The sequence below is a fragment of the Microtus pennsylvanicus genome, chromosome X, assembly GCF_037038515.1.
Source record: "Microtus pennsylvanicus isolate mMicPen1 chromosome X, mMicPen1.hap1, whole genome shotgun sequence".
In the NCBI taxonomy this organism is placed as follows: domain Eukaryota; kingdom Metazoa; phylum Chordata; class Mammalia; order Rodentia; family Cricetidae; genus Microtus; species Microtus pennsylvanicus.
In genome coordinates this window covers 81,130,802-81,145,125 of record NC_134601.1, presented here as the reverse complement: position 1 = coordinate 81,145,125, position 14,324 = coordinate 81,130,802, and the positions used below count along the sequence as shown (strand labels likewise).

The 14,324-nt window shown below is 39.3% G+C and overlaps 1 protein-coding gene and 1 long non-coding RNA gene across 3 annotated transcripts in view; one reads left to right on the top strand and one right to left on the bottom strand.

Annotated features, from left to right (window-relative positions):
- Positions 1–14,324, top strand: part of Atp7a (ATPase copper transporting alpha) — a 114,844-nt gene that overhangs the window by 57,483 nt on the left and 43,037 nt on the right. For both annotated transcript variants that reach the window (XM_075957701.1, XM_075957702.1), the window contains 3 exons: positions 9,847–10,336; positions 10,846–11,571; positions 12,604–12,783. In XM_075957701.1, coding sequence (XP_075813816.1) covers positions 9,847–10,336; positions 10,846–11,571; positions 12,604–12,783 — 1,396 coding nt within the window. The remainder of the gene's footprint in view (positions 1–9,846; positions 10,337–10,845; positions 11,572–12,603; positions 12,784–14,324) is intronic.
- LOC142841000 (uncharacterized) overlaps positions 1–14,324 on the bottom strand; it is a 167,521-nt gene that overhangs the window by 117,008 nt on the left and 36,189 nt on the right. The window lies entirely within an intron of this gene.

Here is a 14,324-nt window from a genome sequence, read left to right as displayed (position 1 = left end):
GGATGCCTTGCACCCATGTAAATGCCAGGTGACCATAAAATAAAGTGGAGAGTGATTGAGGAAGGCAATGCCTGCAGCTGCCATCCACACATATGAATACATGTACCTGCAAATGTATGCTCTCATTACTGTGGAACACACGAATACATATGAATACCCACCATGCACATAAACATATTTCTTTCTCTCTCCTCTTAAGATTACTTAAGGTTTTGTTAAAAGGGAACACATACACAGATAGTCTTTCAAACTGATGTCCTATTATCAACACTGTATTAGGATTAAAGAGAATTTTGATTATTATAACTATTAGTGACTAGGGACTATTGTTATTCTTTTTTAAAGATAGGAAGGGTGGAGCAGCAATGGGTCCCCAGAGGTCTCAGCGGGTCCCCTTGGCGGGTGGGAGACCGAGGTAGGTGGGAGACAGACATATATGCCATACAGAGAATTTGGGTATAGAGTTTATTTAGTGGGTTATGGAGGGGAAAGGGGAAAAGTGGGGAGAAGAGAAGAAGGCAGAGAGAGAGAGAGAGAGAGAGAGAGAGAGAGAGAGAGAGAGACACGAAGGGAGGAGGAGGGAGGGAGGGAAAGAGGGAAAGAGAAAGAGGCAGTAGCCACCTCTTCAGAAGAGGGTCTGAAAGAGAGAGAGCACAGGCTGGAGGAGGTGAGAGATAGCTTGTCTCCTCAGAGCAGGAGGGCTGAGAGTTGTCTCTTAAGGGGACAAGTTACCCAGGTGACAGGCCAGGCCAGTAGATCATAACAGCTCAGCAGTTAAAGAGTACCTGCTGTTCTTGTAGAGGACCAGGATTCAGTTCCCAGCGCCCACATGGCAGATCACAGTCATCTGTAATTCCAGGGGCAGGGGGTCTGATGCTGTCTTCTGGCCTCTGTAGGCATCAGACATACATATAAAGCACACACATATAATACAGGGGCAGGGGGTCTGATGCTGTCTTCTGGCCTCTGTAGGCATCAGACATACATATAAAGCACACACATATAATACAGGCCAACAGCCACATAAAATAAAAAATAAATAAATCTTAAAAAATAAATACTAGTGAGCAAGCACACATCATGAAGACACTGTTAGTTATTCAAAGAAGATTAGGTTTCTGAACTGTATTTCAAGGATCAAAGAAAGATGAAATCCAAGATAAAAACCTAGCAGTGGAGAAATAGTATAGAGAGGTATTTTAGTATTTCCCTTTTATACTGCTGCATTTGAATTTTATATGAATAATTATGTATTGCTTGTACATTTCTGAAGCAGTTGAAATCTGTTAGAATGGGATTTGACAAAGCACTCAATTTAAAAGTAGCTTAGTTTGTGAAAAGTACTGTTAATATTTTTTTTATAAATCTATGAAATCTCTGTCTCTTTCATCTTAAACTATTTGAATATTTATACGTCTTTTGGATTATTGTTGTAGTTTTAAGAACTGTCTTTTACAGTCTCATAATTGACTGAATAGTTGTAAATGGTAACCTTTCTTTTGATTGGTCTAATAGGAAAGCTGGGGATTGAATTTAGGGACTTTCATATGCTAAATATACATATACACTTCATCACAGAACTACAGCTCTGTCCCCTGGATAAATATTACTAGAGCTTTAATCTTGTTATATTTCAATTTTCAGTGTCATATATTAAAGGACAAGCATCCACCATTACTCTTAAATAATATACATGCTTTTCAGCAAGTCATAATATAGATTATATTGATAAATGACATTTTTAAAAAATCTATTTTTCTAAAAAAGAAAGCAAACTATCTTTTTTCATTATATATACCAATCCAAGTTTCCACTTCCTCCTCTCCTCCCTTTCTATACACCTACCCGCAACTGCATTCCCCATTCAATCCTCAGAGAGGCAAGGCACATTGCTTTGGGGAAACTCCTATTATATCAAGGCTGAGTAAAGAGAACAGGTTCCCAAAAAGCCAGTATAAGCAGTAGGAATAAATCCTAGTGCCACTGCCAGTGGCCCCCTCAGTTTGCCCCAGCCATGCAACTGTCAACCACATTCAGAGGGACTAGTGAGTTTAGGAACTGGTTTGGAGCTGGATGGTGGTAGCACACACCTTTAAGGGCAGCACTCTGGAGGCAGAGGGAGGCAGATCCCTGTGAGTTCGATGCCAGCCTGGTCTACAAGAGCTAGTTCCAAGACAGATTCTAAAGCTACAGAGAAACCCTGTCTCGAAAAACAAAACAAAACAAAACAACAACAAAAACCAAATAAACAAAAAAAGAAAGAAAAACTGGTCTGTGCTACATGAAAAACTGTCTCAAAAACGTGATGATGTGAAATGTGAGGAGGAAAAATAGACATGTAACTAAACTTTGATTCTAACACTAGAAATATTTCATGTTTTTCAGTTGTTTATATATATAAGCCATATGTTGCTCCAAATTACAAGCATAGAATTTTAGTTTTCAGTAAGATGGAGCTTATGTATCTTAACCATTTGTAGATTATGGAATGATATACATTTGCATTTGAAACCTCTTTCATTTTCCCCCTAAGCATCCTGGGTGGTTGATTTAGCTTTCATGGTACTGGAACACCTTTGCCTTAGTCTGTTCAAGCTTCTATAGGAAAATACCACAAAGTGACTTATGTATAAGAAAATTATTTCATGTATCTATTCATTTTTAGACAGGGTCTCATTCTATATGCATATAGCTATATAACCCAGGTTGACCTAGAACTCAGAATCTTCCTGCCTGAGCTTCTCTGGTACTGAATTTACAGGCATGTGCCACCATGTCTTGCTGCTATTATTATTGTTGTTGTTGTTGTTTACAGGGTTTCCGTATGTAGCCTAGTCTCACCACAAACTTACTATATCCTCACATGACTGACTCTTCATATGAGTTCTCTGGGTCCTTGTTTATAAGGATCCTAATCTTAATTATGATGGCTCTGCTTTTACAAACTAGTTACCTAGGACCCTTCAATTCTGGATTATTTGTTTACACTGTGAAGATGTGTTTTTGCCAAGGCACCTTCTGATTGGTTTAATAAAGAGCTGAATGGTCAATAGCTAGGCAGGACTTCCGGGAACAGAGAGAACTCTGTGAAGAAGAAAGGCAGAGTCGCCTGCCAGATGCAGAGGAAACAACATTGCCAATGTAAAGAGAACAGAATGTAGATTAAAATAAATGGGTTTATGTAAGTTATAAGAGCTAGTGGAACAAGCCTAAGCTAAGGCCAAACTTTCATAGCTAACAATAAATCACCACATATTTGTGAGCCTAAAGGAAAGTCCAACTACATCCTCCTTGTTGGCTTTGAAACATTGGAATTTTGTGGGAACACTTTTATTTATTTTATGTGATTGGGTGATTTGTCTATGTGTGCATATGCACCACATGCTTGTTTGGTGCCCACTGAAGCCAGAAAAGAGCATCAGATCACTTGAAACTGGAGTTACAAAGAGTTGTAAGCCACCACTTGGGTTCTGGGAATCAAACCTGAGTCCTTTGCAAGAGCAGACAGTGCTCTCAACCGCTCAACTCTCTGGTCCCAGTTTTGAAGCTTTTTTTAAAAATTATTTTTATTTGTATTGGTGTTTTGTCTACATGTATGTCTATGTTAGGGTATCAAGACTTTGGACTTATAGACAGTTATGAGCTGCCATGTAAGTGCTAGGAATTGAACCCAGGTCCTCTGGAAGAGCAGCCAGTCTTCTTAACTGCTGAGCCATCTCTCCAGCTCAAATTTTTAGCTTCTTAAAGCTAGCCAGCCAGCCAGTCTGCCTGCCTGGCTCTGCCTTCCTTCCATCCTGTATGTGAGTGTGTGTGTGTGTGTGTGTGTGTGTGTGTGTGTGTGTGTGAGTGTGTGTGTGTGTGTGTGTGTGTGTGTGTGTGTGAGTGTGTGAGTGTGTGAGTGTGAGTGTGTGTGTGTGTGTGTGTGACACACATGCAAGGATATTATAGAAGATAACTTGTTGGATTTGGTTCTCTCCTTTCATAATATGGATCCTGAGACTGAAACTCAGGTTGTTAGACTTGGTGGTAAGAGCCTTTATCCACTAATCCATCTTGTTGGCACAATTTTAAACTCTTACAGAAAAGTAGAGCTAAAAAGGAATATTTTCTCTGGTCTTCTCAGGAAACTGACAGGTGGGATGATTCTTCCAAGGTTTTCACATTTTATATTGTCTAAGAATAGAAGATACAAACCACATATTTATACATTTTACACAGATGTTTTATGTAGAGAAATATGCTACATCTGGGTTGTCTCCTCCCTTTTTGAATGGAGTTTCACTGTGTAAAACCGAGATTGACCTGGACCTGGGACTCACTGTGTATTCCAGGTTAGACTCAAACCTGCATTGATCCCTCTTCTTTAGCCTCTCAAGTGTCTGGATTTCATGTTTAACATTTCAAGAGACACAGAAAATTATAAGCACTAATATAAATTATGTGAACAGCTAGCAACCTCTCTATATTATGGTTGTGGTGGTGGAGGTGTGTTTGTGTAGCACGTATTTTAAGATGGCCTTGGAGCTCTGACCTTCCTGTTGGCAGACACTTCCTGAGTGCTCAGATTATAGGTGGGCGCTGGCACACCTGCTGTTGCTAAGATCACAGGGTGCCATTGGTTTACTTCCTGTTCTTCTCTCCCACTGCCGTCTTCTGCTAACTAGTTTATACTCTTCTGTCTTCAGTGCTTCCTGCACTCATGATCTGTAGGCTGTTCTGATTACGTTCAGAGGGACTCTTGAAATAATGGAAAATGGTTTCTCTAAGAATAAAATGGCAGCATTGATTCCTAATGAAAAATGATGTAGAAAAGTTGGAACAGTGTGGGGAGTTGGAGGTGATAATTTAGGGATGAGGGGAGCATGTGAAAGGAGAGCTGCTCAGGCAAAGAATCACACTGCTACCAGCAATTTCCATCTCTGCACAGCCTTGCCTGGCTTGCCTCACTATTGTATCTCTAACGGCCAGTACAATGCTAGGCACATAAAGGACACTCAGTAAATATTTGTTAGGTAAATAAATACCAGCTTAGCTTCCTACCCAAGGTTTTGGCACTCAGTACTGTCCTTGATGATTCTGAGCTCCTGCGTGGCTTTCTTCTTAAAAGAAAATAAGGGGTTGTGAGTTTTGTTTCCTTTGATACTTGAGGTTTCTAAAGTCTTTTCATTATTATTGTTGTTTGAGACACGGTTTTATGAAGTCCAGGCTGGCCTCAAACTCACTATTTAGACCCCCTGACCCATAAGCAAAAAATGTAACAAAACATTTAAAAGGATATATTAGCTATGATGTAATGAAACTTATATGCAGTAGTCTCCACAATAGGGCTGTGCAAGAATCTTCATCAGTGATAGAAATGTTTTATATATGATATCACAGGCACTACCCATTGTAAGCATTTCAGTTATAGGGAGGGAAGCTGAGTTACTGAATTTTTAACCTTATTTGAATTTTTGATTTTAAGAAATTGTCATGTAGAACCAGATGTGGAGGCACATATCTGTAATTCCTGCATTCAGAAGGCTGAGGAGGGAACATTTGGAGCTTGAAATAGGTGTGAGCCATAGATATACCCTGCCTAAAAATTGTCCTTTAACAACATTGATCCTTTTTAGGTGTATAATAATTAGAATTTTTCTTATTTTTTGCATTAAAATCAGAGTTTTGTACTTGCTAGGCATTTTTACTTTTGTGAGTGTTATTGATTGTGAATGTTAAAACATGTTATTTTTGTAAATGTACATTTACATTTTGTGACTGTAATCAAATAGACTAGGTTCCCATTTGGTTGGGTACAAAAGCTAAAACAAGCACAGCTAAATATAAAGGAGTGAGGAAAGATTTATTACCTACAGCAGGGAAGGTGATGGGGTAATTATTTCCAAAGTAGTGCTTACCAAGGAAGCTTGAGGCTTTTTATTCAGGAAGCCTACATATTTTCATTCAGGGGTTGGCCCATTGTTAAGCATGCTCAGCTAAGTAGTACAATCCTGATTATGATGAGTTTAAGGTCATAATTTAAAAAGGATATATAATAGGCAAAGTTTGGAGCATGATTAGCCTAAAGTAGTGGAGCACATGTTCTAAAAATCAGGAGAAGGAATGCTTCTGGGCGTGTTCAATTTGTATTGTAAAGTTTTAGCTGAAAAGAACTGTTGGAAGGTGTGTTAATATAGCAGTTTACCCCTGAAGGTTTCTGCCCCATGTAGCAGCTAGCAGAAATACATGTGCAGATTCATTCACCACAACCACCCCCACCCCCACCCCTGAAAACTACCTGTACTGCCTAAGGCTTTTGTATAGGCCCTGACAACCAGTGATCTATTCTCCCTCTTCTCCTTTAGCCTTTTCTTTGCAACACTCAGGATTATCCTAGGTCCTTGCAGACTAAGCAAATATACTACTACGGAACTGCAGTCACATCTGTTTCCTCAATCAGAATGCCATGGACCTCAGGCAAGTGAGATTAAAAGCAGCACAGGCATTAAGGGCAACATTGAATAAAAGGGACCTCCTGAAACTGAGAAGCTTCTGTAAAGCAAAGGACACTGTCGCTAAGACAAAAAGGCAACCCACTGACTGGGAGAAGATCTTCACCAACCCCGTAACAGACAAAGGTCTGATCTCCAAAATATATAAAGAACTCAAGAAACTAGACTTCCTTTTAGATTTTTATAAATGTGTATGGGTGTTTTGGCCATGTGGTTGTTAGCTATCATTTTGGTTCTGGGTATCAAACCCAGATCTTCTGAGAGAGCAGACAGTGCTTTTAACCACTAAGATGCCCCCTTTTGCTTATTTTAATGAACTTCATTTTTTATTTCTTCCTTTAGCTTTGTAACTGACAACAATAAGTTTGATAAAAACTTGAAATATGATCATGGCATGGAGGTTTTTAGGCTCAGATAACTCTAGCCAGGTAGCTTTTTGTGGAAGAGAGCACTAGCATAAATGATCAACAGAAGTGGGAAAATAATTTATATTGGTTTTAGATTATGCCATATAATATTTTCCATGAAAAGAAGAAAAATTAAAGCCACACAACGAGATGCACTCCTATACTTCCTGCATTCAGGGTATGAGGTGGGAAGATTGTGAGGTGAAGGTCAGCCTATAGTTGTGTTATATTTCAAGGCATAGCACAAATTATAGTACAGCCTGGACGACATAATTCTCTTTCAGAGAACTAGGGTTCAATTCCCAGCACCTATACTACAGTTAACAGCCATCTATAACTTTAGTTCCAGGGGACCCAGCATCATCTTCTGGCCTCCATGGACACTAAGCATACACATGGTGCACAGATATACATGTAGGGAAAAACACATATACACAAAATAAAAATAAAGTGTGAAGCTGGAAAAATGAATCAGTAAGAGTATCTGCTACTCTTGTAGAGGACCCTGGTTCAATTTGTTGCTGGGTCTCCCTGTGCTAAGCATGTCTTGGAGCAGCTTCTGTTCCCTTTTTTCTCATGCACATGTCTTAATTCAAAGCCTGTGTTATGTTGTTGTTGCAATTGGAGTAGCTTCTTAATTGGTATCTCTCCAACCAGCCCATCATCTTCTATGCACTGATTGTTTAAGATAGAGATCTCATGACGTTCCCCTGTGTAACTTTTTCATGACACTCTACTACCATTAAGGTAGATTATAAACTATTGTTGACGTAAGACCCCATAATAGAGCAATCCTTTCATTTCTAGGCTTCATATTTTTCTACCGTTGTGCTTCCATTTGTCTGCAGTTTCTTCATATGTGATGAATCCCTTTGTCCTTTAATAGGCATTATTTTCTCCAAGGAGCCTTTTCTGAGATGGAGTGTCAGGGACCAATGGTTAGCCACCTTCTATATTCTCTGTCCTAGTGTTGATCCATGTGAGTGTGGCATGTTCAGCTTTGTGACATAAGAATCCCATTTCCTGTCACACATAACAAGTGCTTAGTAAATGTTAGCTGTTCTTTGTTTACTTATACTTTGATAACTTTACTTTGATAACTTATTACTGCTACAAGGAACTTTCCTACTTCTGAAAACCCTGGAAGGTAATGGTGCTTACGCCCAGCCTCTGTGTATGTGTATGTGTGTGTTTACTGAGAATTACATCTAGGGCATTATATCCAGGGTCTTGTGCATGCAAAGCATCCACTCTGTCACTGAGTTATACCTCCACCCTTTAATTAATATTTTTAAAGGAGTGGACTTTATATTAACTTGCATTTTATATTGTAAAAGGTTTTTTTCTTTATAGACATAGATGTGAGAGCTCATGGGTGCTCAAAGGCCAAAGAGCACCCTCATCTACTACATTCTCCCCTTTCCTTTTGAGGCAAGTTCCTTCTTACATTTTTCTCAGCTATGGAAGCCAGCAAGCCCAACCATCCTCCTGTCTCTCCTCCACTCTTTGCTGAGCTAAAAGCTGTGTGCTGGATACCTAGATTGTTATACAGGTGCTGGGATATGAGCTCCGGTTGTCACGATTGTATAGCGGTTGCCCTGAGCCATCTCTCAACCCTACCTTTTATTTTCTGTAGTAGTACTATTTCTTGTAGAACCTTTTAAATCCGTATAATGTGACATGTTGCAGTAATTTATGAAAAGATATATTAGGAAAGTATAGTCTGTATTCTGTGGTGAGATTCTAGAGTGTGCTTGTCAATGCACATACTTTGATTACCTGATTGGTACCACAGTTATGAAGGCCTACACATTGTTTTGGGTGGATAAAACATTTTGTGTTTCTTTCCAGCAAGAGTAGTAAAGGTGAAAACATAGTTGAGAAACTACTAGTTTCTAGTGCTGTGATTTATTTCATCCTTCTTGTATGTGGTGTGATTGATATTCTTTTCCTAACATATTTTACTTTTAAATTTATTTTGTTGAAAATTTTGCACATGAGTACAGGTATTTACTTCATTTCTTCCCCTTTGTCCCCCTCTTCAGTTCCTCCCATGTTCCCCCACCACTCACTCTCAAATTTATGACCTCTTATTTCTTTAATTATTATTGCTACAGGTTTACACACACACACACACACACACACACACACACACACACACACACACACACACACCACTGAGTCTGTTTACTATTACTCGTGTTTAGGGATGACCACCATTTGGAGAAGACTGATTCTCTATCTCTCAGCAACCATTATTGGACTTTATCTCTGCATCTAGGGGTGGGACTATGTGAGATTTTTTTCCACTGATACTGTCATTGTGCAGGTCTTGTTTAGACAATCATATTGTTGTGGTTTCATGGATTCATCTTCTTTGTCATACATAGAAGACACTATGTCTTAGCAGATATCCTGGTCTTTTGGCTCTTATGGTCTTTCTGCCCTCCCTTGCAATATTCCTTGAGCTTCAGGTGTAGGATTTGTGTTGCAGATGTATCAATTGGGGATGAGTATGTATTGGTACTCTGCATTTTTGACCAGTTGTGGACATTCTATAATAGTCTTGATCTGCTGCAGAAAAGAGGTCTTTGATGAGGTCTTTATCAGGGAAGGCCAGTGTGTGAACTAAGTGTCCTGGAGCTAGTCTTGGAATATGAGATGGCTCAGGAAGGCTTGGTTCTTGATCATTGATATTCATCTTCTTCCTTTTTTTAAAAAAAAAACAAACAAAAAAAACCAAGAGTCTTACTATATATCCTTGACTGTCCTGGAACTCGTTTTGTAGACCAGGCTGGCCTTGAACTCACAGAGATCTGCCTTCCTCTGCCTCCCAAATGCTGGAATTAAAGGCCTATGCCACCACTGCCCCTTCTCAATTCCTGTTATTCTTAATTCCTAGGTCATATAGTTGAGCTAAACTAACTTCTGAAATTTCTTTCCAAAAGGTTTCACTGGAAGAAAAAAATGCAACTATTATTTTTGACCCTAAACTTCAGACTCCAAAGACCCTCCAAGAAGCTATCGATGACATGGGCTTTGATGCTCTTCTCCACAATGCCAGCCCTCTCCCTGTTTTAACCAATACTGTGTTTCTGACTGTTACTGCTCCACTGGCTCTGCCATGGGACCATATCCAAAGCACATTGCTGAAGACCAAGGGTGTGACTGGTGTTAAGATTTCCCCTCAGCAAAGAACTGCAGTAGTAACCATAATCCCTTCTCTAGTGAGTGCCAGTCAGATTGTGGAGCTGGTCCCAGACCTCAGTTTAGACGTGGGAAGTCAGGAGAAAAAGTCAGGAGCATGTGACGAACACAGCACGCCTCAGGGCGGGGAAGTCATGCTGAAGATGAAAGTGGAAGGGATGACCTGCCATTCGTGCACTAGCACCATTGAAGGCAAAGTTGGGAAGCTGCAAGGTGTTCAGAGAATTAAAGGTAATTTATCTGCTCTCTCCTCTTTTTTTGCTTGTTTTGTAAAGCTCTTTTGTGTTTTGATCTTTATACTTTTTGCTTTCTTCCCAAGCATGAGCTTCGATCCGTGGGCCTGCAATTGCTTTCTGCTTCATTGAAGTTGGAGGCGTAGCATATTCTCAGGTTTAATGTTAGTGAAGTTAATGATTATAATGAAAGGTTATGAGAGTCTTGAACTTTAGTTTAGTAGAAGAGGCAGCTGCAGTAACAATTTATGGTGTTTAGGCTTCCTCAACAGGCTGCCTGGGGTGTTCTTTACCTCTAATGTATTTCTACTGGGATGATTCAGAAATATGGAGACCATAGGAGCAGTGATCATGTCTTTTGCTTGTTTCCAATGTATGTCAGTCCCTTTTTCTGAAAAACACAAAAGTATTTAAGAAAAACATTGATAAGAGTGAGGGAGAAACAGCGATTGATTGTGAAGTGGCCCAGGAATAACTAAGTTAAACATGTTTCTATTTATTATTTAGTGTCCCTAGACAACCAAGAAGCTACTATTGTTTATCAGCCTCATCTGATCACAGCAGAGGAAATAAAGAAGCAGATTGAAGCTGTGGGCTTCCCGGCCTTCATAAAAAAGCAGCCCAAGTACCTCAAATTGGGAACCATTGATGTCGAGCGCCTGAAGAATACATCAGTCAAATCCCCAGAAGGATCACAGCAGAAGAGCCCATCTTATCCCAGTGATTCAACAGCCACATTCATCATAGAGGGCATGCACTGTAAATCATGTGTGTCAAATATCGAAAGTGCTTTATCTACACTCCAGTATGTAAGCAGTATAGTCGTTTCTTTAGAGAATAGGTCAGCCATTATAAAGTACAATGCAAGCTCAGTCACTCCAGAAACGCTGAGAAAAGCAATAGAGGCTGTTTCGCCAGGGCAATACAGAGTTAGTATTGCAAATGAAGTTGAAAATACCTACAGCTTTCCCTCCAGTTCATCTCTTCAAAAGATGCCTTCGAACATAGTTAGCCAGCCTCTGACCCAAGAAACTGTGATTAACATTAATGGCATGACTTGTAATTCTTGTGTCCAGTCTATAGAGGGTGTCATATCAAAAAAGCCAGGTGTAAAATCCATCCGTGTTTCCCTTGCAAATAGTACTGGGACTGTTGAATATGATCCTCTACTAACCTCTCCAGAAACCTTGCGAGAAGCAATTGAAGACATGGGATTTGATGCTATCTTGCCAGGTAATTATATTTTTTCTTTGATATCCCTAATATTTTTATATTCCTATTTTGTTTCTTTATTTGGCATTTAGCAACAAGAAAATATTCACAGTTACTGAAATTCCACCTTTTTTGAGATAGGGTTTTACTGTGTAGCCCTTGCTGGTATGAAACTCACTAACTAAATCCACCTGACTGGCCTTGAACTCGCAGAGATTCCTCAGTCTCTACCTGCTTAATGCTAGGATTAAGGGCATGCACCACCACACCAGGCTGAAATTCCGCTTCTTACAAATGAGTCCTGTGGCAGTTGTCAGCAGTGTGTATAAAATGCGTAAGGCTATCATGAGCCTAAAAAGCTAAAGGCTGACCGAACATGGTGGCTTATACCTGGATGTGGTATACTGTACAAAAAGCCATGTGAGGAGGTTAGAGAGATGACTCAATGATTAACAGTGCATTTATTGTTATAATTATTCTGTTTTATTGTCAGTTGTTAAGCCCTTACTATGCCTCGTTTGTAAATTAAACTGTATCACATATATATGTGTATACACACATCATAGGGTGACGGTACTATTGATACTCTCATGCACCCACTGAAAAATAGATCCCATAGATAAGGAAGAATTTTTTTAATGTCAATGTACAAATTGCCAGCATGATAATGCCACTTAGATACAAGCATAAGAACTGTCTGGTAACCAATTAGTCTCTACTTGGGGTTGGGTTTGGAGATAATGGCTAGAAGAATCTGACATGACTAAAGGGTTTTGTTTTTGTTTTTTTCCTTTAAAAAATTATGATTAAAATTTTATATATTCACTTGGGTCAGATTTTCTTGGTACCTGGGTGGTCAGTAAAGAAATTCAAAGTCGTTGCTGAGAAAGGGTAATAACAATGTATTTGTTGAGGGCTTTTAGGAATTTACTGATTTTAAAGAATGGATTGCCAGGTCTGGAGGCATGAACTGTGACATATGTGACATATGACAGCGTGCAGCCGGAGAGTATTTAATACCACAAATGAAAAGAACCTTTTTTTTCCCACCAGACACAAACGAGCCATTGGTAGTGATAGCTCAGCCCTCATTGGAAACACCACTTTTGCCCTCAACTAATGAGGCAGATAGTGTGATGACGCCAGTCCATAGCAAGTGTTACATACAGGTCTCTGGAATGACTTGTGCTTCTTGTGTAGCAAACATTGAGCGGAACCTAAGACGAGAAGAAGGTAAGAGACTTTTAAGTGTTGTAATTTTATGGACTTATTTCCAGATTGTTTCCCATTTGTATTTTGTATCCATACTTATAATTCTTCCCAAGACTTTGTAAAGAAAATCCTCGATGCACAGAACAACTCTGAATTTCTGGTAGTTTTTGTTAGTGTTATTTCCTTTATCTTATGGTCACATTTTAGTGCCAATGAAATTTACTGAAAACTTTATAGCCAAAAGAAATGCAAAGCATTACTTTTATGAACCATGGCTATAATGGACTGTGAGAAACTACATTTTTTGTTAAAGTTTTCCTTAAAAGTGATACTGATATGAGTTAGCTATTGTCTTACCTATATAAAGTACCAGAGCCCAGCCATATTTGTCTCTTGAAACAGTTTGACCTCTGATCTTCCCTTGTGGTAGGAAGTCCATGTTGCTTAGTAGCGTTTCTTTTCACTTCAGGTTACAGAATCTTCAAAAATCAGCACCACAGTTTTTCTTCAGTCACTCAGCTGTTTTAGCTCAAATTTACATTCATATTTATAGACGTTTCAGGATAGCACAGTAGCTTAGTTAACCGCATAGATATGTGATTATGTTTAATGAGACCAAAGTCTTACGTTTGGTGCTGACCTAACCCTTGATGTCTTGACGATAGATGTTACTCACAAGGGCTAATTAAGGAAGTAAGGATTAATGTTGCAAGCATGTCCTGGAAATTGAGGAAATTATTTCAAGTGTAATTAGCACATCATCTTTTATAATAAGACTAGAAGATTATTTTGTGAAATGTAAGACATATATCTTTGGTTCATTGTGCCTTCATTTGGTTATTTGTGCAATATTCATTTCAGCCCCCACTTTTCCTGACTGCAGTCAAGGCTTTGTGTGATTCATTAAAAAGGAAAAGAATGGCAGAAGCACACAGATCTCTGTGAATTTGAGGTCAGCCTGGTCTGCGTAGCCAGGTCCAGGACACCTAGCACTACATAGTGAGATCCTATTTCAAAAAAGAAAAGGAAAGAAGGAAAGGAGGGAGGGAACAAATGAATGTTGACAGGCAAATGAATGCAGAGGAAGTTTGAACAGTTCCTGTTTGAAAAGTACTACAGAAATTTTCTTTTCATGAGATAATGTCAGTGCTAGTTTCTCGGAGCCTCGAGAAAGCTAAATGCATACTTGGATATTAAGTGACAATCCCAGCCCCCATTTTAAAATTTGTTAAGCTAATTCTCTTGGCTAACCCCTGTCGTCCTTTTTACCACCTCTTAACTGTTGGCCTTAGCCTGTGGAACTAAGGAGGACTAGGCTCCTCATTAAGTCTGTGTTGTATTACTTAAAAAGCCCAGAGGTTCTAAGAGTGAAAGTCCACGGTACAGCACAGCTCATTGGCAGTGTGTGGGCCGTGTCTAGTCTCTGAGACGTTTGTGTTCAATTGTCCAGTACCAGCCCCGAGGTGGAAAAGATTAGAACGAGCTCTTGTTATGCTTCAGAGATTTGTTAAAATTAAAATAACTGCTATTTGAAATTTGAAAAGTTATACTCTGTTTTCACC